The sequence below is a fragment of the Cygnus atratus genome, chromosome 8 (genome assembly GCF_013377495.2).
Source record: "Cygnus atratus isolate AKBS03 ecotype Queensland, Australia chromosome 8, CAtr_DNAZoo_HiC_assembly, whole genome shotgun sequence".
NCBI lineage: Eukaryota > Metazoa > Chordata > Aves > Anseriformes > Anatidae > Cygnus > Cygnus atratus.
The window spans coordinates 17,568,475-17,593,574 of NC_066369.1; the positions used below are offsets into that span (position 1 = coordinate 17,568,475).

At 38.4% G+C, this 25,100-nt stretch overlaps 1 protein-coding gene across 1 annotated transcript in view; it reads left to right on the forward strand.

Annotated features, from left to right (window-relative positions):
- Positions 1-25,100, forward strand: part of COL24A1 (collagen type XXIV alpha 1 chain) — a 135,103-nt gene that overhangs the window by 95,158 nt on the left and 14,845 nt on the right. Inside the window, exons 33-51 of the mRNA XM_035537455.1 lie at positions 2,190-2,243; positions 3,243-3,296; positions 3,507-3,560; positions 4,880-4,933; positions 5,578-5,685; positions 9,283-9,336; positions 9,875-9,982; positions 10,945-10,998; positions 11,750-11,803; positions 13,077-13,133; positions 14,547-14,600; positions 15,637-15,690; positions 15,801-15,854; positions 18,721-18,774; positions 20,396-20,503; positions 22,378-22,485; positions 23,637-23,744; positions 23,830-23,883; positions 24,181-24,243. Coding sequence (XP_035393348.1) covers positions 2,190-2,243; positions 3,243-3,296; positions 3,507-3,560; positions 4,880-4,933; positions 5,578-5,685; positions 9,283-9,336; positions 9,875-9,982; positions 10,945-10,998; positions 11,750-11,803; positions 13,077-13,133; positions 14,547-14,600; positions 15,637-15,690; positions 15,801-15,854; positions 18,721-18,774; positions 20,396-20,503; positions 22,378-22,485; positions 23,637-23,744; positions 23,830-23,883; positions 24,181-24,243 — 1,308 coding nt within the window. The remainder of the gene's footprint in view (positions 1-2,189; positions 2,244-3,242; positions 3,297-3,506; positions 3,561-4,879; positions 4,934-5,577; positions 5,686-9,282; positions 9,337-9,874; positions 9,983-10,944; positions 10,999-11,749; positions 11,804-13,076; positions 13,134-14,546; positions 14,601-15,636; positions 15,691-15,800; positions 15,855-18,720; positions 18,775-20,395; positions 20,504-22,377; positions 22,486-23,636; positions 23,745-23,829; positions 23,884-24,180; positions 24,244-25,100) is intronic.

The following is a 25,100-nucleotide window of genomic DNA, read 5'->3' on the forward strand; positions in this document are numbered from 1 at the left end:
CTTAGGCTGACAGATGCTTATAGAAAGCCATTGCACACTGGAGAAGTGTGGTCTAGAAAAATTCCAACCGCCAACATTTTAGAAATTTTAGCAAATTTTCTTTTGAATAAAATTGCCTGTTTACTTCAGTTGCCAACTTGTAGGAATGGCAAAATGTGTCAACAGAAAATGTATTTTCTAACCTCTGTTATTGGGTTCGTGTCACTTTTTCTCTTCCATATAATCTAATCTATTTCACTTAATGTTGTGACATCTGAGAGCCTTATAACGCAAGACATACATAAAATTCCTGCTATACATAAAATATATACAATATATATATAAAATATATGTGTGTGTATATATATATAAAATATATGTATACACTTATACATAAAATTCCTGCTATACTATTCATGCTATATGCTATACTATATGCTATTCAGGTCAATACTGAATTTTTATATACGTTGAATGACAATCAGCCTTATCTAACTTAAATGGTCTACTCTTGAGGAACCTACGCTTCTGTTGTTCTCATCATTGTAGAATCTATATGCGCACTGTCAGCTATGAAGGAAGCTGTGAAAATGATGCAAGACATTTCAAAATGAAATGCTTGGCTCTTTTTTTAACTGCTTTTGCAAGCAAGTTGATTTCATCTTCTGACAGCTGGTCACTATACAGAAGCCAGCTGCCGAAACAGTTTCCCTTGCCCTGTCACTAGTTCTGCACAGAGCAGAAAAATGCAAATTATTGATGGAGGAGCACAGAAACTTATGCAATTAGAACTATTTGTAGTAGCAGGCTTGATCTAAATTACATGTTAACCTGACCTATTGTCAGGCAATTCAGTGAAAATCTTGTTTGCAAATTATCTGCTGTTAATGGTTAAAAGGAATCCCTATATTGCCCTGTTTGGCGTCTGGATTTCCCTGAAAGTCACAGGGGAAAGATGTGTTACCAATCCAGCAGGCTTAGCTATGCGTGAATACTACGACTTGACTCCTGAATCAAACTTAAGCTTTCTGACAATTGCATTGTGGAATGTCATGGAATTGCTGCAAACCAAAACCCAATGGACTTAGTGTAGCCCAACTGAATTATCAACAGGAAATTAACTGCAGTTTCAGTCATTCTTCACACCTAAATGAATCTATAGGTTAAAATAGATGCATCTGCTGAAGTGTTCTCCTTCACATGCAGTTTACATTGGTACTGCAAGGGAAGAACAGACTTGTGTGATCCCTGCCAAGTCATCAGGAGGAGGAAAACCATATGCGTAGTTTGTAAGGAGGAGGTGAAATAAAAAAGAGTAAATACTTGCTCAAAAGGCTTCTATCACCAATACGAGTAGCAGCATCTTTACTTTACATGAGATTTAATAGAGCAACAAAATGTTTTGAATGTAGAGTCTCCTTAAACTCAAATGAGTCCAAAAGAGGTAAATGGGTACAAACTTTCTCAGAGTTCAGATTGGATACATCGAGGGGGTTGATTTGTCTTGACATATATTCATAGTGGATCTAGAATCAGCTGTAAGCTGTTACAAGCAAACTCTGCTCCCCAGGCATGCAAATCCCAGTCCATATGCAGAGGTGGACAATCTAACATGCATAGAGCTTGAGCATGCTACTTTAGGAAGAGATCCTTACGTGTGTTACTGCAATCTATTATTTATAGTAGGGCTTATAAGAAAATGATCGTAGCATATTTACTGATATTATCAAAAAGACTCCAGCCTTTACTCCATTACACCTCAGTGATTGTTCTCTGTAAACGTTGTTAAATCCACAGTGAAGCACACAGTAGTTGCTTTCAGTTAATTCTGTACCAGACTGTAGGCTTTTCCACAAAACAAACCAGACAGTCTAACAAACCTTAATTAAACAAAGTCTCAGTTAATCAAGAGGAGAGCTTAGTTCAGATAACAGTTTACTTTTGGTCTATAAGAAGAGACATCTGTGTTATTCTTGGAAATCTGTTATTTTGGTGTGAAATGTGTTATTTCACTGTGTCAGGACTGGCAATGAGGTCTTTGGTACTGTATGCTTTCATGGTACTTGCATACACTGTGGGATTCAGGAGGAAAGACAATGAAGTATGTTTCTTTATGCCAGTTGGTAGAGTTCTGAAGAGACAAAGTCAAGGCTGTACAACATAATTTAACGTTAACTGAATGATGCAGCCAAAATTTTGTTTAATGGCAGGGTCCAAGAGGACAACCAGGGGATGTTGGCACTATTGGAGAAATGGGTTTGGAGGTGAGTTTTTAATCATCTATATACTAATTACAAACACTAGAGCAACAGAATATGCCTAGACAATGTGTTCAGAAATTATTTTTTGGATTACATGTAGCTGACTTAAATACCATGAGCTGCAGAGAGTCTCTCTTAAAGCTTTTGCAAAGCAATAATGTCTGAAACAAGTACCTCTTTCTGTTGTGAGCTGTTGTCAGGCATGCATTCACAACATCTGTAGTAAACAACTCGTGGTGGGAAGAAGAAACACTCTCCTTGCAGTTAGACAGCTTATCCAAGATGGGGGGTTTGCAACTGGAATGGTATTAATCATATGTCCTGCAAATGGTAGATGAAGAAAAGCAGCTGCAGGCTGTCTTCTTCCTAACTTGCTTCTATTTTTTGTTTTGTTTTTAATATCTCTTTGAAAGAAGTATGACATAACGTATTAGCCACATTTGCAATGAAGTAGCTGAAGGATGAGCTCGCTTAGAACAAAAGGAATTTGGCTTCTTCAAAGAAACGCACTGCCTCCGTCACCCAGAACCCAGTCTTCTGACAGCCTGTTAAAAACCAAATCAGAAAAAGGTTTAAATGTAAACTCTACAAGAAGTAATCTGCTACCATTAACCCTTTGAAAGCTGAAGACCTGTATATTTGTTTTCCAATGTCTGTATTTACTTAACTCCAAGCCTAAACAGTGATGGAGTAGTCAGTAAGATTTCCAAAAGGTAGATTATTGCTTAGCTTGCTAGCAATTTATGATGAAAGGTAAATGCTTAGTGGTATTGCTGAGTCTTCAGTATATTACCGCTCGATGGTACAGTTCTGAATGCCTCTATACTCTCCTGTCAGTCTCTAGTAAGACCAAGCAATAGTTTTCTCTTATTTTTATTTTTCAGACATGCAGTTCTCTAAGTGTCTCATGTCATATTTTTGCTTGTATTTTGTCTGTGTTATTTGGTAGTAGCAAAATTATTATTGATGATCATGTGTAACAATAGCTCTTGTACCATGCAGGGACCTCCTGGCCCTGAAGGAGAACCTGGACCACAAGGAGAACCAGGCACAAAGGTAAATGTTGAAAATATTCTCTTGGGCTTTTTAAATTTTTCAGTTTCCAAAAAAAAAAGGAAATCAGAGTGATCTGACTTATTAGCCAAGTAGATAGCGATACAGTATGTGAGCCATTAAGCAGTATTGTCATGATGATTGCATTATCTGTAAACCCCATCATTGTTAGAAATATCAACTTCAAGATTTAATTTTCTTGTGATATTCCAGGGAGACACTGGACCTGCTGGGAAGGTTGGAGAACCAGGCGACCAAGGTTTAAGGGTGAGCTCTGGGTAAATCTTTTCCAGAAAGAAAAGTATGTTACAAATGTGTCAGAAATGCAAGTCAGAAAACCTTGATTTGTCAGAAGATTTTAAAAGAATGTTGTAATGCCCTGACAAGTTAAAAAGAGTATTGATTGTGAACGTGAAATTTTTCTAAGTGTCTCATGTCACAGAGACCCATGAATAAGTGGTTTGAGCAGGAAACTAAATCCAAGGGTGTCTAGCCCAGCTGTTAAGATAACAGCACAGAATACTGCTGTGTACAGATACCCAGTCTGGGTGAAATAATGGGAACATTATAGTCCCAGCAGAGCAAGCTATCCCTCTGTACCACTGGCTCATGCAGCTGATTTGCTTCTGGTGCTGTGGATAGCTCATTCAGCAACTAGTTTTACCAAACACTTGTGCGCCTGCTTATTCTTTCTGCATGTGTTACCTCTTTCATGTGACAGTTGCCTACCTTTGAAGGATGATAAAAGCTTTTAAAATGCTAGAGACAGGTTTTATTCGGGGCACTTGTAAAAGAGCATAAACCGTATCCTTTTAGATTTGAGCCTTACCATTGAGCAACTCTCTTGTTCTGTTAGTTCCTTGCTGTTATCTTTTTCTCCTGCCCAAAATCTCTAGCAAGGTACATTCCACAATTTGCCAGCCCTGGCAGAACAGTAAAACCTGGTACTAGTACACAATAGAAGCTCTGGACTTACGATACTTCTATGCCTGAAACACCGTGTTATTTGTATAGGACAGCTTGTATTTGCTGTTTTACTATCTGAATCAAAAGTTGCAAGTCGCCACTGTCTTTGAATATCAGGCCCTGAGAAACGCAAATATTCTAAAATGTCATAGTAGATAGTACTGTTGGTAAATGATGAGTTTTTCATGGCCCTAAACCAAGTCACTGAACATACCAATATAGTAGTTATCCACATAAACTTCCATAAAATGGAACAGAATAGATGTATTTTTGAGGTTACTGTAATTACATGTCATGTACTCTGAAACTAAGCAATCTCAGTGCCACTGTTCAAATCTTCAGTGTTGTTACATGAGCATAGTATTGCCTCAATTTTCTAATGTAGATTGTCTTCTACATGTTCCGGTGTTCCAGGTTCACAGGGCTGTAACTGTCACTGTAAATCTGTGAAAAATGAAGACAAATTATCACAGCAACATAAAAGTAGTCCAAAGTTCAGAAAGTCCAAAAAGATAACAAGCATATGTAAGACCAGTCTGAGTTCTTCCAAGGCAATACTTTTATCTGGAGAAGTTCTGTTAGTGGCAATAACTTTGTTTTCAATTGTTCATTTCTGCAAGGGTGAACCAGGACCTCCAGGAGAAGATGGTGTTCAAGGAAAAGATGGTCCAAAGGTACATTAAGTTTTTATGGCAGATGTAAAGCAGTCATATTAATTTAAAGACCAAAATATCTTTTTGCTCCCCCCTCTCTGTTTCACAAGTTCACCAGAGCCCAGTTGAGTAAGTTTAGTTTTAACATAGGAGGCCCTATATATTATAGGTTTTCCTGTGCCTTTTAGGCACAGACCTGCTCTGCAAGCTCAACAAAGTTGAATGGCTTGACAGAGAAATGCAAACTGAAGAACTGAGTACATCTTATTTCCTTTAGGACCATCATGCTGGACAGAGCAAGCCCAAATTTGCTCCATGTCCTCTCTCAGATCAATGCTATGCCAGGGACTGTGTCAGGTGCAAGGACAGGGGACGTCACATCCTCAAGGTAGATGGAGATGGATGAAGCAAAATCTGGCTGTAGAAGGAGTGAATGAATGAGATAGAAAGGGCTTTACCCTAACTTGGAGCCTGATCTGAATTTGACTGGAAAAATTCCTGTCAGTTTTAGTGTGGTGGTTTTTCAGTGTTTTTGTTTGGTTGGTTGGTTGGTTTTTTTTATGGTCAAACCTGAAGATTTTGAATTCACTTTTCTCAAGAATAATTAATTTTGGAACAGTAACTTGATTAATTTTATTTATTTATTTATTTTTGCTACCCTTTAGGGAGACCCTGGAGAACAGGGCCTACTTGGAGAAGCTGGTGAAAAAGGAGAGATGGGGATACCCGGAATTGTCGGACCCCCTGGTGAGCCTGGCATAATGGGTGTTCCTGTAAGTGTTTTCAACTTTAAGTGGGCTTTTTGTGATTCTTTTCTTTTTAATTTAGCTTACTTTTATTTTTTATTTTCTGTTTTGCTATTGCATTAAAGATTACTGTCTTTAAACTAGTTTGTCTCCCCTTTCTATGTGGTTCTGCTTTTCAGGGTTGGTAGAGCAACAAGTGTTTTCCCCATCTTAAATCTGGGGTCTCTTAGCAGACAGTATTTCCTCACACTTGTCACCTAGACACATACACCACACAGCCTGGCGACTCTCACTTCAGATCTCTCCCCACCAGACAACCTTCTGTTGTTAGTCTCTATCCTCACCTTCATTTGGAGACTGTGGGCAATTTAACAGAATTAAATCATTCTATAAATTTTTAAAAATGCCGAAAGAAATTGGTGAGATAATGTATCCTACCATAAATTGTGCTGTAAGATGTTTCATTGTTTTGTATCTTTCCCTACCTAATGGCTTTGTTTGCTGTCCCAGGGCTATTTAGTTTATAGTTTAGATTAAAAGTTTGTCAGGACAAAGAACTGCCATTTTGAGCAGTTTACGAATAATAAAGCTCTAGAACTTAAAGCATGCAAGATCTGCCTCCAGTTGAAGATTTTGTGCTGATGTTCTCACCAAATACATGCTGTCGTTCTTTTAAATACACTTTAACAACAAAAGTTAAGTGTAAAAATAACATTTCTAGAAAAAGTGATATCCATAATGTTGAGGTATCTTTATTTAGAAAATTATTGCAGCACAGACACCAACAGCATGGGATTTCTTAAAGTGTTGGATTATAGGGCCTTCTCTGGTAAGAGATACAAGACAGGTCAAAGTGGCTTAAAACCAGTGTCACGTGATAGTAGATACCACATAGTCCAAACAACTTCTGCTGGTGTTTCCTGATCAGTTGCCTTTGGAGGATGGCCTGTCTTTCCTAACAGTGGCCTTTCTACATTGCTGGCTGTTGTGGTTTAGCCCGGCTGGCAGCCAAACACCACACAGCCGTTCGCTCACCCTCCCCCCTTCCTCTCCGGGATGGGGGAGAGAAACGGGAAAGTGAAGCCTGTGAGTTGAGATAAAGACAGTTTATTAAGACAGGAAAAAAAAAATAATAATAATAGTATTAATAGTAATAATGTGTACGAAATAAGTGATGCACAATGCAATTGCTTACCACCCGTTGACCGATGCCCAGCATATCCCCGAGCAGCCGGCCCCCCACCCCGGCTAGCCACCCCTATATATTGTTCAGCATGACGTCAGATGGTATGGAATACCCTTTGGCCAGTTTGGGTCAGCTGTCCTGGGTCTGTCCCCTCCCAGCTCCTGCTGCATCCCTAGCCTGCTCGCTAGCAGGACAGAGCGAGAAGCTGAAAAGTCCTTGGCTTGGTGTAAGCATTGCTCTACAACAATTAAAGCATCAGCATGTTATCAGCGCTCTTCTCATCCTAATCCAAAACATAGCACCCTGCCAGCTACTAGGAGGAAAATTAACTCTGTCCTAACTGAAACCAGGACACTGGCAAAGTGATGTAAAGACATCGTTACGGATGCTGTCCATCCTATGCTGGAACTGACTTCCAGAAATGAAGGTGTGTCGTGCCAGGAAGCCCTACTTCAGTTGATAATTCTGTGCCGTGGTGTGAGGTCACATCTTTGGTGGGCTTTCTCTTCTTCACTTGTCAACGGCCCTGTAATGAGGCAGATACTATAAAAAGCAAAGAGAAAGAAGAAAGAATTTCTTGATTCCATTTTGTTCTTAAAAGACACTTTAACTAACTTCATTTTGGTGCCTCTGTGAAAGGAATTAAATGAACATATCATTAAATGAACATATCGCCAATTGCCATAGATAACTAAACCAGAGACTGCAGATGGAGAGAAAGAGCAGCACACGCACAGGTCGAATAGCAGATGAGCATTGGGATCCACAGTCAACATTGTTAGGTCAGTTTGCTTATTTGTTCTGGCATAATGCCTAGCACCTAAACTCCATCCATATAATCTGTTTTGCTGAAGTTTTATACAACTTCTTAATGTAAACTAATCTTTTAGAGCACAGTTTCCAAAGCAAGTACGTAGTCCTAATTCAGACATCAGATTCCCTTAGCAAAAATTGTCATGTTCTCATTCACAGTCCTCTGGCTGCCTTCACTGTAGCTCTTATGTGATGATTCAGTCTGAGTAAACATTAATTTGGAGGGCCAGCTGTTAAGGGCTGTGAGCACTATCCTCTCTGTCCTCTAAGCCTCAGTGTTACAATTTGCTTTTTTTAAGTCTTGGGTTCTTCAGGGTGACCTACTCTGCTAGTAAAGGAAGAAAGTGCGCTTTCAGCTGTCAGCGTGCTGGTAGCTCACAGTGTGCTGCAGAACAATTTTAGTTTCTCATACAGTAATGTCACCCTGACTTTTTTTTCTTTTATGGATTGGCAATTCTGGAAAAGCTGGAATGTTTTGTACATTAAAATTATAAAACAGCTCGGCCCTGGCATATCTGCAAAGTATGTAACTAACTTGTATAGAGTAAACAAAATCAACAGTGCTGCTGTGCCTCAGTGAGACAGGCGGGTCTGGTGATTCGATGTTTGGGAGGATGTGGTTAGCAGGGTATTTTTCACGTTTCTGTTCCATGCGTTCCAGAGGTGGCTGCAGTCCCTCCTCACTCATCTTCCCCAGCATCTGGGAGTGTTCAGATCATGATTCTGGTTTGACCTCATTCTAGGGGTGTGGACAGATCATGCCATTCTGGTTTAAACAAGGAAATGGATTACCTATCGTCAATTGTCTGGGTGTTCTATTGGGGATTAGACTAATACGACGTTTTACTTGAACAGATACATATGAAGCAACATATGTACTTCACAAATCAGTTTGAACTCTGTTTGTCATGGCTCATCACCACAGTATCTCTGATAATATTATAGAGAGATTGATAGATCTCTCCTTACCCAAAACTGAAGCTGAATTACCTCCTTGCCTTCAAGGAGCTATCGGGTAACCTGAGGCCAATGAGCTCTAGGCACTTCCAGCCCTTTGGGAGAGTCATTTTTTGAAGTGACCCAGAGGGCAGCGGTGTTGTAGCTCCATGCACACCTCACCTGCAGGCAACACACCCACTTACACCATCACCAGGAGGCTGGTGGTGGGAGGCACCACCACTAACTGAGTTAGGGCTCTCTGCTGCAGCAAGTTTTGTCAGTGCCCTGCTCTTCACACTTGACAGCCCCAAAGTTTTGTTAATTTTCCCCTGACTGTGTATTGCATTTCTCTAAATCCAGAATTTATCTTGAAGCAACTTTAGTAATAAAGTAATATTTTCTGTCTGGACAAGATTTATTGGTTGGTGGTTTTTGTTTGTTTTGTTTCTTCATTTCCAGAGCATTTTCAGTACTTTGATAAGTGATCCCTTATGTATGCCCATTTATTTCTGCTGTAACTTGAAACAGTCCTACTGACTTTCTCACAGCAACACTTAATGAGATTTTTTCCTCCCACCTCTGTGTATTACAAAAGCCTGCTTAGTTATCCAATTTGGAGCACAATTTAAACATGTTTCCAGGGCTTTTCTCAATCATTTCTTTTTCTCTCCCTAATTAACATACAGGGTCCTGAAGGAACACCAGGAAATCCAGGTCAAAGGGGACGTGTAGGAAAGAAGGTAGTATTTTTCATCTTCCCAAATTCCCTTCCTTTTGTCTGAAATTTACATTACAAAATAATTCCATTCAATCCCTTGACACTGTGAGAGCCAGTCAGCACAGTAAAAGACATCAGGTTTTATGTGTTGATAGTTTCATACTGCAATCTAACGATAAAGTGAACTAAATCTATACCTATTTTCCATCACACTTCAAGCTAATTGTTTTCTTGTTAGCCATAGCAATTAGAATTGTCATTGTTCTGCATTTGATAACTTCTGAGACCTCAGGAAATTTAAATTTGGATCAAAATGTGCAACTCAGTTTCTGGTGCTATCAAAAATGTAAAGCTTTGGCTAAACCAAAAAAATTCTCTATCAGAATTATTTTTTTCCACTGCAGAGTTCTGGGATCAGACATTCTAAAAACTACAGTAAACGACATGTAAATATAATAATCCTCTTAAATAATGCTGTTATATGCTTTCAGTAGGCATTTGAACTGCATTTTAAATATAGTATCAATCTCTTATTATTTTTAATACAATAACACCAATAGGGGGGAAAAGGGCAGCTTGGCCCTCCTGGAGAAATTGGACCTGCTGGTGACTCTGGCCAACCTGGAGGAATTGGTCCCAAAGGTGCAAGAGGAACTCGGGGCCCCTCGGTTTGTACAAAATATGTTTATTTAAGAGCTCATATATTTATGATTTAGCAGTGTCGCCTCTCCATGGGAGGAGGCAAGTCACAGGTGTAGCATGTACAAATATCACCAGCTGGAGATGGAGATGCAGGCAGTGCTTAAACTATCTAGAAGTCCTTCTCAGCCCCTGGGTACCGATGTGTGCCCTGGCCTTTCAGTGTTAGCATGAGACCTATGCACCTTTCCAGGCAGAAATTCATGGACCTTCAGGAAGTCATCTCATGCTCTGGTCGTGTTTCTAATCTGGCAATCAGAGGAGCAGGATGGCAGGGCTTGCCATAGAGTACACATGCCCCACAATCCAGATATAACTTCACTGATGTTGCTGTTCCTTAAACCTTTCTAGTTCCAAGAAAAGAAATTGTGGGGTTTGCTATTACATAAAGAAAGCCTTAGTCATGGCTGAAACAAAGCATTTCAGTTGAGAACTGCTCGTCCTATTGAATGGGAGTCTGGCAAAGTTAACTGATTTAAGGGTATTTTCATTAACTTCATGAACTTCTCTCATCACAAGCTCTCTAAGCTTGCTTCACACTGTGTGATAGCAGATGCAAAAACAAATGCACCCTCCATGCAACTGAGGCAATTTGCCCACCTCACAGCTCCAAGGTCCAATACCGTAACCACTGAATGCAGCATTGTTTCCCACAACACATGAAGTTTAGAACTAAAGTAACTGCCTAATTTTCAAGAGAAGGACTTGAACTATTTTGTTAGGACTGAAATTTTGACCATCATTTCCACAGCACAAGGAAAAGTCCAGTATTCTTTAACGAATGAAGTTGGAAGTAACAAGGAAGTAATCTGTGGTTCTCAAATCTCAATATCTGAAGATTTTTCCAAGTGATTACTTTATGAAGTATGTGTTGTTGTAACATTTTAAAAGAGAACTAATTTTTCTATCACTGATTTATTGCTTTTAATAGGGACATCTAGGAGGAATGGGACCAGAAGGAGAATTAGGAATTCCAGGTTATGGGGTGAGTTTTTTTTAATGAATTCATGTACACACACATTCCTGTGTAACTCTGGTGCTCTAAAGAATTTCAAATATCATCCGTATCTAGAATACACAAATGTATTGCATTTCAGATACATACTTTTATGTCACACGTGATTGCCTACTTAAAAGCATTAGCCTTAAGCAGTGGTGACTTGTTTTTTTGTGAGTTCACCAGCAGTTTTTTTTCTCTCAGATTTGAAACTATTGTTTGTCCAGTGCATCCCACTCTATTTGTTAATGAAGTTCCTATAAAATTACTACAGCTATTCATTATAAAGAGGATTCAGCAAACCACCACCTCTGTTTACTGTCTGGCCAGGCAGTTTCCCTTTCAGTAACAAAACCAATGATTGAATGAGGTTACTTGAAGGGCATAAAAATGTTGTGACTTTCACTGAAAAATAATTACTGTTCTCCAATGATCGCTGTAGATGGATTGAGTCCTGCTCTTACAGACCAGACTGCCATTTCTACTCCAAACAGAAATGTCCAACTGTGGCCCTAACCCTGAAGTGAGAACCAGCCCAGCTCCCCTCACTTATATCAAGCCCTTCCAGAACCTTCGGTTTCTAACTGTGCACATAGGTTTTCCTGCACAGAATAATTTTTCTGCCTGTGCCCATTAATTTTGCAAGCAGCAAAACATAATGACAACAAGCATCTAAAAAATGAATTCTTTCTGTAATTATTTGTGTTGGAACTAATTTTTGCTTTGTTTTCTTCTTTAGGGCCACCAAGGTCCTCCAGGGCCTTCAGGGCCCCCAGGACCCAAAGGAGAGAAGGTATGAAGTTGGATTATTCTTTTCTATCGTTTGAGTAATCATAAAGAAAAGAAATATTACTGTAAGCTCACTGTTTTCCTCAGCATGCAGCAAAGCCACCATTTGGAGTTTTTATTAGTATTGTGAGAGAACATGAAAAGAAATACGAACTGTGGAAACCGATCATTCGGATGCAAAGTTCTGAACTGCAGTTAAATGTCTGAGGCTTTAAAACACAAGGTACCCAGTGTAAAAAATGTGTAATTCTATCAGATAGCACCACTGCCCTCAGTAAACGCTACTGACAGAAATAATCAGCGTGGGAACTGCCAAGTATTCACTTAACTTTAAACCTGTGAGTACTGCCATGGATTTTGCTGAAAGTTCAACTATGATGGTCAAAGCTCTATGCTTAATATACAATGTTAGGGGCAGGATATTGCCTCAATGTTGCTATTTCAGTGTCAAATTCACTACTGTTCTTTTAAGCTCCAAGTCCTGCAAGCAAATTTATATGCTGAGTGAAGTCTGTGTAGCCCCAAGGAGGTACAGGGATTCCCTTCAGGAAGATTAATTTAGAGTTGTGCCTGACAAACCTATTCTTACATTAGGGCCAGTTTTGCAATGAATACTGCTAATAGGCAGTTAGTGAGGATTTTCTAAATAGCTTCTGAGAAAATCTTCATAAACACTACCTGAAAACTGAATTGTTGGGAGGTAGGAGTCTAACTTGCTTAGTTGCCTCTGAAATTTCAGTTTGATGCACTTTTGAAACTGGTAATCATATTCAAAATACGTGCCTCTGCATTAAATGTATTGGCAAATATCATCTAGAATATGTAATTGTGTTGTCTATTATTTGGATTACTTGGATGATGGCTGTTTCATATTTAAAATTAAAAACAGAATGATCCTGTTTATGCTGATCGTTGGAGTTTTCTGGACACTTGTTTACCTGTATTAAGTATATATCTCAAGACAGTAGAAGAAATTTTGTTTTTTTACTCTTGTCAAATACGCTGTTTCTCCATTCCTAATAAATGATTATGTAGACTTTGTTCTAATACTAGTATTATTTTTAATAGCCGCATTTAAAAGTAGAACAAATACTACTTTTTTTTAGTCCTATATTTATTTCCTAAAACAAATGGTGCATGTTGAAATGGAGTTACCACTTCCACTGTATTAAAAACATAGGCATCACATTCACTAGTAGCATCTACACAGTATGCTTTGTGGTGTATTACTAATATTTAAACATATATGCACTGTTTAATCCATATGTTTATTCTAGGGTTACCCAGGCGAAGACAATACAGTGCTTGGACCACCTGGGCCCATAGGTGAACCAGTAGGTCTTTATTTCTCAGAAAAATTATATTGGTACCTCAATACAAGAGACAACGCAGGCTCTTTCTGAAACTTCTTATCACTGTCTAAGGAGTCAGTACCCCCTTGTACAAAACTGTAGAGGGATGGTCCTTTAATCAGTAATCTCTCTCTGAAAAATGCAATTATATGCTCTTTCCTGCTTTAAGAGTATGTGCCTAATGTTGAATTACACTAATGCCATCATTCTGTGCCTAGACTGGCAGGTTTTGGAACAGAATTTTTATCCTCTATGTTTATACTGAATAATACCTAATTGCTTTACTAACCAGAAATATATTTTGACTTACTTCGTTATCACTACAAAGCTAATTTAGCTGTTTTAGCTTCATTTTGTAACCTTTCTGCTTACTTAATTTCTATGCAATTATGAGCATGTCCAAAAAACAAATGCAATCTCAAAATCTTATTAAAAGCATTTAATGTTCAGGCTTTGTGCCAGAAAGTAGTGCTTGTACAGCCTACTCCTCTTCAGATTGGCCTTAGTATTTGTACCTCACCTCCCCAAAAAGCAGGGACTATAAGACACCGATGTAACTGGAGACAGTCTGGACTAGGTTCTTAACTTAATTAGGGAAAGGCATGAGAGAAAAGACTCCAGCCAGTTCTGTTGTAGGTGAGCTGACTCTGCTATGCTGACTGTTCAAACATTGCAAGCAGGGCCTTGCCCTTTGCAGATTCCTTTTAGGAAACATGCCATGAACTTGCCAAAACCTTGGAGAGTATAGAAGCAGTTGCGTAATAGTATCTATTGGTGGATATGCAGTAGATGCGGCTGATCTATTCATTTCCGAACCATAAAGATGCGCTGCAGTTAGTGATGCCGGGCCAATTTTTCACTATGTGCTTTTACTTCAGACATAGGAAGAAAAAGACAGTCCTTATTTCATCTAATGAGCGGCTGGATGTCTTTTTGAAAGTCTTGGCCGTTCTTACTTTCTGTGGGCATGATTCCTTATTCCACCATTTTTCTTATGAAAGCCATAAGAGAGTTTTCCTCACATGCCTTGAAAATAAAGTCTGGTCATTCACAGAGTCTTAATTCTGATACCGTATATATATGGGTGTAAACCTGGAGAACTTCTACTGAGGCCAATATTCCTATTTCATTTTTCCCCATACAAGATTCATCTTTTAGCTTCTGGTCTTCAGTTGCAAAATATTTTAGAAAGTGTCTCCTGCCTGACTGTAATGCATTTTGTTTAGAAAAAAATCATGTTTATTCCTTTAGACAAGCTAACTTTAATATTAGTAATCCTCAAGTCACTCTTGTTGGTCTGTCTGTTTTGAGAGAAATCCCAGCTTTCTTTTTTCACTTCTCTGCAGCAGTTTTTCAGTCCAGCTGTTACATTGTGCTCTTTGTTTTTCTCTCCAGGGGCCTAGTGGAGAACGTGGAGATAGAGGAGAATCTGGTGATGCGGGCTACAAGGTAGTACCTCTTGCTTTTTAATTCTTTGTATTTGAACATGGTGTGCTGTGCATACATGTGGTAATGTAAAGTATGCTTTAGTATATGCAAGTATGCTAAGATGCACTTGCTGGTGTCTCACTGCACTGATGAGTTCTTAGTATAGATTGGAGCACCTATCATGTGAAGAGAGTCTAGGAGAGCAGGGACTCTTTAGACTGGAGGAAGGGAGGGCTCAGGCAGGGGATCTTAATGTGTATAAATGCCTGATGGGAAGGAATGAGGATGAAGGAACCAGACACGTCTCAGTAGTATACAGTGACAAGCAAAAGGCACGCATTGAGAGACATGAAATATTCCATTTGAACACCAGAAAACACTTTTTTTTTTTTTTAAACCGTGAGTGTACCTGAGTACTGGAACAGGTAGCCCAGAGAGAGGTTTTGGAGTGCCCATCCTTGAAGATCATTAACACCCCCATGGGCATGGTCCTGGACAGACTGATGGCCCTGCTTAAGCTTAGTTGCTCTAAATGATCTCAAAAGGTCCCTTCCAACCTAAATGATTCTGTAAGACAGAATCAATTAACATTTTTATTTGAAATGTAAGTGCTATTGCTTTGCAAATCTAATCCTAATAATCATTCATTAATTGTATTCAGTCTTTCAGCAAATACAAATGGCTGGTAACTCATTCTGTTTGTTGAAAAACAGAAGAGACTCCTTGACAGGGAGTATCCTGTTCAAGTTACACAGACAGTGCAGATAGACACACTAATAAATCAGTGAACCAAATATAGTCTGTGCACAGAAAAGTGCAGGAATGTTTAAAACATATATTTCCCTCTTGCAGTGAGTTTGGAGTAGAGAGTTTAAAGAAGAAAAGGTCCCTAAGGTCTGGTGTCAGGAGAGCTGAGCATACTTTATCCAGGTGAAGTCAGTGAAGCTGAGGCCACTCAGCACCTCCCAAGATTGGCTTTCGAAGGAAGTCTGTAGCTCACGGAGCATGACATCCTGAGTTATTTATATTGCAATATATTATATTTTCTGCTTCCCAGGGTCACATAGGCCTTCCAGGGCTTAGAGGACCAATTGGACAGCAGGGGCCTCCAGTAAGTATTGTAAACAATGAGGTTTCTCTGCTGATCGTTGAAATTACATTTTATTCTGCATTTCTGTGATACGTTGTTAGTTATTTGTTTAATATATGTTCTTTCCAAAGGGAGAGCCAGGTGGATTTGGGGAGCAAGGACCAAAAGGAGAAAGAGGTTCAGAAGTAAGTAGAAAAAAGTAAAGAAACAGTGCACTTAATTGGAGTTTGTCTGTTTTTACTGTTCACTGACTATCCTTGGAAAAGAAGAAAGTGTAGGGTTTTGATAGATAAGACTTGTTTCAAGAGTAAAACATGATTTCTGATGGATATTCTTAAAGATGTAGTATTTGTTTTCATATTCCAGTTTTACAAGAAAATTAGGGCTCTCCATCACCTGTTCTCAAGTTGCACATCCTGTGAAATCTTCAACAACTTGAACCAGCACGTTTGAGTTGAATTCTGCTTAAATTCTTATCATTGTCTGCCACTGTGATTTGAATGATGCTCTAGACAGATTTGCTACAGCCTTTTGTAAGAAATCTGTGTGCTTGCTGGGCATCGCTATACTAAAGATATTTAGGTTTCAAATCATCTCAAATATAGATGCAAGCTGTTTTGTAGATTTAGGCTGAATTTTTGCTGATTACTTAAATGAAGGTTCTTTTTGTACTATTTTACATCCCCAAGCAATACATTTGAGTCACACAGTCTGAAGTGGGAACAGAGCAGTACCCACTGCTCACTGAAGCTCCAACAGTTTTTGTGGTTGCTTCTACAGCTGGCAGTAGCCACCTGCACGTGGATCACAGTGTTCTCTCTTGCAGGCACAGTTTAGCTCATCTAAGATGCGTGTGTAGTGTCTTGGCATTTGTATGACAGTATATATTAGTGGCATTTTGCCTTTCCCTGAAAATAATTGGTTTTCATACTCAAATTCTCTTTTGAAACTATTGGGCTAGTTTTTCCAAACATTAAGCTTGTTGGAAAGTTTTGTAAATGACTGACAGAGCAGCATGGAAATCATTTTGATTTTTTGTTTCTTTGGTTTTGTTTGGTTGGTTTTGGTTTGGTTTTTGTTTTACTGTTATATAAGGTTGAAATTCAGTGTTTGGTTTTCCTTTTCATACCTACAGGGACAATAAAAATATAGAATGGAAAATTGTGTAATGATCTTAGTATATATGTGTAATTTGATAGATAAGTGGTTTTACTTTGGGGTAATAGAAAGCATTATGAGAGGCTTTTTTGGAAAAATTTGAGTGATATTCAATTATACCCTTAAATAGAGTTCCTTGTGACAAACTAGCTCTGAAAAACACCCAGGATTTTACTGCTCTGGTTTGTAAATGAAGCCTCCCTGTACTGCACTGCGCTGAATTTTCACTCAGACTTGGAAATAAGGGATTTGCTACAGAACAGTACAGTAAAAAGACAGAACAAGTCAAGAAAAAAGACTAAATATTTTCCTTTAGAAATAATAGTTCATCTAGGTGGTGTGTTGAAAGTTACCAAAAGTATTTTATATTCTACCATAGGGTGACCTTTGAGATTCCAGAAGATTTAGGCTAGAAGATTTCTTACAACTTGAGTTGCCTTTTGCAACTTAAATGAGAAATTTTCTCTGAAATGTTCCATAGACGATTGTTAAAGTTCCAAAATTTTCTGGGTGAATACAAGAATCTACAGTAGGTTAGGAATAGGGAGAAACAAAAAGAAAATGTGATGTGTAAACATTGTCAGCATGTACTGTAACCATGTGCTCAGATATATTGTCTTCAACAAACTATCACAGCACAGGATAAAATCAGTCATTCCTCTGTCTTTCCTTTGGGGAACATTTTCTTGGTCCTGCAAACAGCCCGCAGATTAAAACTGCCATTGGCAAATATGGAACCAATATGCAGCCTGGAGCAAACCAAAAGAGCTTAAAGATTTACACAAGAAATAGTGGAAACATCCATACAGTCTTAACTCCGTTGGCATGCTTGGTGCTGCTATAACAAGCCTCACAAAGCCGATCCCATAAATTGCAATGCTGAATCATCTGGGTTTAGTTTATGTGTTCAGAAATTTTAATGAAAACAATATAGAGATCTTTAGATATACAGGTTCCTGTTCTGATTGGTGGACTTTATGTATGCCTTTATAAACAAAAAGACATTAAATTAAGGAGTAGAACACAATTTTGCTGATTTTATCATATTCATATTAATTGAAAAAAAAAAAAAAAAAAAGTACACTTAAAATGACTGTTATTCTTTCCACTTTATTGCATGTTATGTAATATGGCAGCATAATTATCATAGTTTTTCCTTTAATAGCAGTCTTAAAAATAATTAATCCAGAAAACCTTGGAAACTCTTTTCTACTTGATCAGTGCTAACAAATGTTATTTTTATCTCTGCTGTCTGAGGGGTTTTGTCAGAGAGTTAAGATAAAATTCATGCCCATGTTGTAATTTATGAATACTTCCTAAATTTTTCTGGTATGTTTGATATCTATATTCCATGAGGAATATGCTGCAAACAGAATTCGCAGATCCTTCCGACCCATTCCAAGCTTTTCCGTGTTGGTACTTGGCTTCTGTGTAACTAAACCACTTACAAGAATGCTATCTTCTGTCAGTATCACTTGGTTGACTGAGACTACAGATTCCTAGATGAGTCAAGACCAAAAAAAGAGTGGTTTTATGTAAATTTTATCTTTATTCTACATTTTAGATAAAAAGAATGTTCCCATTTGTGATGCTGTTTTCTAGTACTTTCCTCCACATACAGTCAGTGCATCTACATTGCCAACTTTTAATGATTTCCATTTTTGAAAGGTATTGAAAGTGCTGTAAAAGCATACTTCCTTACAGTGGTGTGGTTTTCTACCAGAAAATGTATTAACTTGTTGAAAAACCTTCTGCTGTCTCCTGAAGTGGAAATGATCTGGTCCAAAGCCAGGCAATGTGAACATTTGTTCTAGAGGGGAAAACGATTCTCAGCTCTTCTTAGGGGATTGGGTTTATAACACTTGTCAGTTCACCAGTGTTTGTAACTTTTAGGGACCCACAGGGAAGAAAGGAGCAACAGGTCAGGCGGGAAAACCTGGAATTCCTGTAAGTAACAAAAGTTTAGTTTTATAATCTTCATGTGATAAATGAAACATATATATTAATTAATAAAACCAAACTTGGGTCATGCCAGAGTCATACCAGGAAGTCGTCTGCTCACTCTAAAGAACCGCCTCATTGTCCAGGAAGCGTAAAGGAGCCCCCATGAAAGTAGAATGATTTTTGAAACTCTGACATCATCCTGATTTACACTCAGTTACCCAGCACGTGGAAGTGAAGTGCAGCTATTATAACAAGGTGCTTCCTACTTGTATAGTTACTTAATTAAGTGATTTGTTTTTGTGGCTCATAGTCAAGTTATCGCGTTACGTTGCACAGAGCTGTACTACTGTTCACTCCTGGCTCCCATCAGTTCCTTGAACAGCTGCAGCCTAGAGAAGGCTGTATTCATATGTCCATGATGCATACGGCTGATGTATCTCTTGAGGTTTTCTTCTTTCTCACTTGCCATGAGCTGAAATGTTTAATGCTCTTTCTGGAGAAGCTAACTGGGGAGAAAATAACTTGCATCCCTTTCTCCCTGAGGGAAGAGAAAGAGCAGGAAGCAGTAGGTGTTCTGTAAACATAACCAAGAACAAAATGCATCCAAGGCTATTTTGGTCCCCTAATAAATAATACCACACAAGCACATATTGTAAATATATTTTACTCCCTCACATCAAAACATTGTCAGCAACCAGAGAAATGCAGCTGCTTCGCAGAGCTTGTACCTTCTGGGCAGAGTGGAAGAATAGCCTTTTGAAGGCAAGCAAATTGTGTCTCTTGTAAATATTTGGCTCTTCCCTCTGGAGAGAGATAATCGTTCTGCAAATGGAGGAAAAGAAAAAGGCAAGAAAAATGGAGAAGTGAGGAGGAAAAGACAGTAAAGAGGAAATCTCAAAACACATCCCAAGAATGTGATTCTTCAGCAATCAGAAGTTAGAAATGAGATTAAGATGGCACACTCCTCATATTCTATAAGACAGTTGTTAAATATACTTCTTACAATGAGCCGTGTTCTAGCTAGATTGTTTTAAATTTCTGAGATACATTCATACGGAGATAATTGCAGAACTCTGAGCCCCCTAAGATCATATGTGTCACTCTAAAAGGAAATTATTATAAAGAAAAAAATTACCATTCATTTGGTGAATGTGACATAAGGCTTTTCAGTGCACGTATAGCAACAGTTAGCACAAACTTGTCTCATTAGAAGTTTGTGTGGATTTTTAATGTGTACAAATTTGAACAGAATATATTTGCAAGCATCCAATATATGCTATCTAGTAAAATGAAGGCATATGGTTAATCTTTTAGAGTTACTTAGATGACTTCATCAGGTTTCCTTGCTTCAGTTTAAGAATCAACACACTCAGCCATCTTCCAGGCCTTGTATGCAGAGCAGTCAGCCTCATGGTTTCAGCTGAATTTGCTTAGATCCCACAATACAACACATCTAAAGTTAAGCCAATAGCTATTTAAATCGAACATGCTAACTCAGAGCCATCTGTGTCACTGGGTCTGTTTTTATTTAGGTTTTAAGAAATACTGTGACTGCAATGTAGTTCTGTAATGGTGAAGCTAAAGAGAGCCAACCATGCTATATTTGATTTGAATTTGTTTCAAGGGAAAACCGGGACCAGCAGGGCAGAAAGGAGCAGTGGGCTACCCTGGACCAGAAGGCATTCCTGGGAATCCTGGCAAGCCTGGGCTGTCAGGGAAACCTGGCCCTAAGGTAAGTTGCTTTCCACATTGCCCCTCTTCTTGTCATTCTGCTTTATAGATTTTCTGAGCCAAGGTGTTTAAATAGAAGGAACCATTCCCAGTACTGTTGCCATCTTGAAAATTCGACCAATTCTTTGTTTTCTTTCTTATAAATATAAATTTGCCTATCTGACAGAAGATTAAACAAGAGGCCCATAGGGGGCAGGTGTACCCTCTTTGAGCCTCTCAGGTTTCAGGTAATGGCCTGCTGAATCTCTTTCAAGTACTTAATTTTTGGGGAGTTGGATTTAGGAGAAACACCCTGAAGAATTCTTATATTTTGGCCTTTTCATTCAAAATGTTATCTTTCATATTAAAAGTTACTCCATTACTTCATATTAACTAGATGTAGTAGCATTATAACCTGTACTAAAGAGAGACTTCTAACTGATTTTTCCCATTATGAATAAAAGAACACAACTTTTGCTATGTAAGTTTATCATTCGATCAGTCTATAAGCCATATTCAGAAGTTCTGGAAATCACATTTAATATAAAAATCATGTTTCATGTAACCCTTTTATTTCTATGAATACTTAGCAGAATATCATATGAAATGTAAGATAACTATGTTCTTTCTACTAAACAACATCACAGCAATGTTCATTTGGATGGTGGCAAATTTCCATTTTGAGTTCTTTAACATGACAATTGGCTTAACTCCATGCATTCAATAACTTATTTTTCATTCAAAATTCTTGCTATTGTTTAGAGTTTATCATACGTTTTCATAACAACTGTTCTGATCTTCCTTGATGTGGTAAAGTTGTTTTATATGTATATCTTCAGAGTGTACATAGTCGTACTAATATTATTAGTATGCCTGGTATTTATAAATAGACATGTTGAATTTTGCATGCTTCTGTGGGAAGGGAGTCTCATTTTGTTTCCTGATGCAGAGTCCCTTCTTGAAAAATGAGTGCTATGAATCTCAACAGCATTTTCAGCTCATCCATAGTAAATGAATTTAGCATCTTGTTTCTATCAGAAGGAGCTTCTTATTTTGAGCTCAGAATCCTCAGAGTTCTAGCTAAAGAGATATCACATAGCGCTCTTCCAAGAAACATTTCAAGGAGTCATCTTCTATAAGTAACAGATATTAGTGCTCTGTTCTGCAGGTTTCAAAATACCATTAGAAAAGAATATGTTTCAGCTGTAAAGACTATTAATTTGAATATGCAAATTTGCAGGTGTGGGTGAAGTTTTAAGTCTCATTAACTATTCTGTATGATTCCCTGTGGAAGGTGAAAGCAATCACTGGTATGTCCATAAAACTGACAACTTCTGTGGGCAGAAAGATGCTCAGGATTTGTAGGTCTTTGGTACCCAACCTGGTGATCCAGCTGGGCAACTATTCCTATTTAGGAGTGTGCTAGTAGGGGAGATGCCATGCGTCAACTCCAACAGACAATTGATTCTCTCAAAGGTTCTCAGAAGGTTCTCATCACAGATGACAGCAGGATATGTTTAGGTTAGAACAGAACAAGGTTTGAGATGAATACTGATATGAACATTTGCTTAAGCATGCTTAGCATTTGCTTTGCTTGACAGTCAGTGACTTGTTAAGTTGCATTAATTTGACTCTTCAGAATCTTCAGTCTAACCCACAGTTAAAACACATATAGCTATGTTGCTAAGTATCATGGGTTCTGATGAATTAACAGAAATTCAGATGAAATACTGCTGATCATTCTTTTCATATGTTTTGATGTACTCTAATGTGTCATGTATACAGAAAAATATTAAGCAGCTTTAGTTGATTGTATGTTACATGCCTGTTTTCGCATACAATGAAAATATATGTTTGGCCTTTCTGCTTGTAATCAATTACTTTTTATTCATTAAGGGTAATAAGGGAAGCCCAGGCTTATCGGGTCTGGCAGGTTATCCTGGAGCTCGAGGTCCCAAGGGATTGCCAGGCATGCCAGGGCCCATGGGAGCACCCGGACTAAAGGTAGGCATATAGGTTCTTGTTGTTTAAGAGAAGTATTACTGATATTGGCCAGTCTTCATGCTGCATGCAGTGATTGTGGAACCACCATGCTACTGTTAATTGTACAAGTAGTTGATAACAAAATGTATTTGAAGGGTGAAACTGCAGATTTTGCTGCCCTCCTCAGCTTCTACTGATAATATTAACTACTAATTTCAATGGTAAAAGAAGCAAAGAATGGAAACATTACTGATAATTTCCACCATTTGGAGTAGGATTTTTCATTTCAAATGATGATATGCACTGCTTTGTGTGGTTTTATCGGTAAGCAGTTTTTAAAACCTCAAGTTAATTGAAAACTGGAGAGGGAAATACTGTCTTTGTTCTCTTTTCATGAAGATATTTTAGTATAAACTCTATTCACTGTTTGTAGTGTTTATTGCCAGTGCTCTCAGTCTGGGTTATACGCCTTTGTCTAGGCAATGAACCGTAGGAAGGTAGCTCCTGCTCAGAAAAGATTGCAATCTGAAAAAGGCAGGGAATAGGTGAGGTGAGGGAAAAGGGATACTAGACTGTGCAAAATAAATGTTAAGAGCAGATGTACTGAGTCAGACCAAAAGTCTGTCTTTGTTAGAGCTAAAAGGAAACACCAAAGAAATAGCATAAGTGCAAAACAGTCATGGAAGGTGAATAGTCCCTAATTACTTGCAGATTGGTGATCTCCTGAGCTAGACATGGTTTCTGTGTGTTTGATGGTCCTGAGAGGATTTCCCTAGCATGAGCTTGCGTAGTTTCCATGTGAAATTACATGAACTTTTAATCTAACAACATGGTGTTCTGCAGCTATACTGTGCCGTGCTCAGGGGATTGCTTTTTTAATTTGATTCTAACCTGCCTATTCTGTATTTCATTTTGTGTACTTTAGCATTTTCATGGCGAGGTACCATACTGGAAATGGCCTGAAATGTATGGTTTTTTTTGTTTGTTATCAAGTCAAGGAACAGTCAGGTCATATTTTCATTTTAGTGAAAGAAATAATTATGGAAATGAAATGAATAGAGTATGTTTATTTCTTAAAACAGACAGAAAGCATGTTCCACATTTCTGACCAGAAACTAATATTTATAACTTTCACAGTTATAATAAAGGATGTATTATCTTCCTTTTCATAGGGCGAGAAAGGGCTTCTTGGTCATCCAGGAAAACGAGGTAAAAGAGGCCATCCAGGATCACAAGGTGACCAAGGACCAGCAGGAGATGCTGGTCTGAAAGGACGGACTGTACGTAATTACAGCATTTGATGCAAAACAACTACTCCAAGAGTTACCAATATGAAATAAGTGAGGATGCCTGCCTCTATTACAGGGAGAAGATGGAGATCAAGGTTTGATGGGTTTTCAAGGATTCCCAGGTCCAAAAGTATGTGTTCGTTCTTTTCTGTTAGATCTTAAGATTAAGATGTACAGAGTGAAAATATTAGGAAAGTGTAGGTTTAATCAGCTTTAACAATAATTTGTTCAGAATGTATCTGCACTTGTTGGGACGTTTTAGGCAGAGCTATGTACTCCACTTTCAAGGATGAATGGTCTGGGTCAGTGAGCTTGGTATTTTCACTGTTGCTGCTCTTAGAAATTATCTTACTTCCCTTGTTTACAAGAGATTAATACAAGTTGATAACTAATGTTCACGTTTGACTAAACTTCTTTGTATTTTCAGGGTCCTGCAGGGGACGTTGGCTTAGTTGGAATTCTGGGCCCAAAAGGTCCAACAGGGCAAATCGTAAGTGTTTCACTCCATGAAAGTGCTTGTCAGGATAGCTTGCAGGTGGCACGGATTTTTAATTTAGGGAATCCTCTTCTTCCTACTGGAAAGGCTGGAGCCCTCTAGCCAAGCCTTTCTCTCTGACTGTGCCTGCACTAGGAGCCCTTTGCCTATTCTTCCGCACTGGTCTGGTTACAGTATGCATACAGATACACAAGCAGAACTGGGCTCTCAGTCTTGAAGGAAGAAAAACACACTCAGCTGACAATTATACTCTTAGCAATAATTTTATCTACAAGTCTCTTGATCACTGTCATTTCATTGTCTGAGGGGGTTTAATGCTCTCTTTCTTCTTACTGGCAATAATGCTGACTGTATGACTGTCCAGCAGTGAAACAAAAAAAGGGGTCAAACTTTACCTACAGAAGAGAGGGTAGTGCTCAAAAGCACTGTGAATTAATAGGTAGCCTTTTAAATATGTTTCCTTTTTATCTATGGGGTTACAAGTCTGCATTAGCTCGTTCTTCATAACACCTTCTTCAGGACATTCTACTTTCTTACTCTCCAAAAATGTGGAAGAATTTTATCATATTTGGGAACGTGCATCCAGCTTACAGCATCAAGTGAAAAGCAGGAAAGGGAGGAAGTTTGCAGCATGGGAAATCTTACTGCAAAATGCTCTTCTCTCACTGCTGCCATTGACATCACAGAAGTTACTCAGTTCAGTTAACCAGATGCAGAGCAAAGGCTTTAGTGGCCTGTTCTAATAGCTGTTTTCTTTTTCTAAACATTCCTATACAAGATAAACACTGGAAATGAAGAATTTGCTCTGAGTGAAACAGAACAGTAAAGTAACATTTTAGCAGTATTTACTG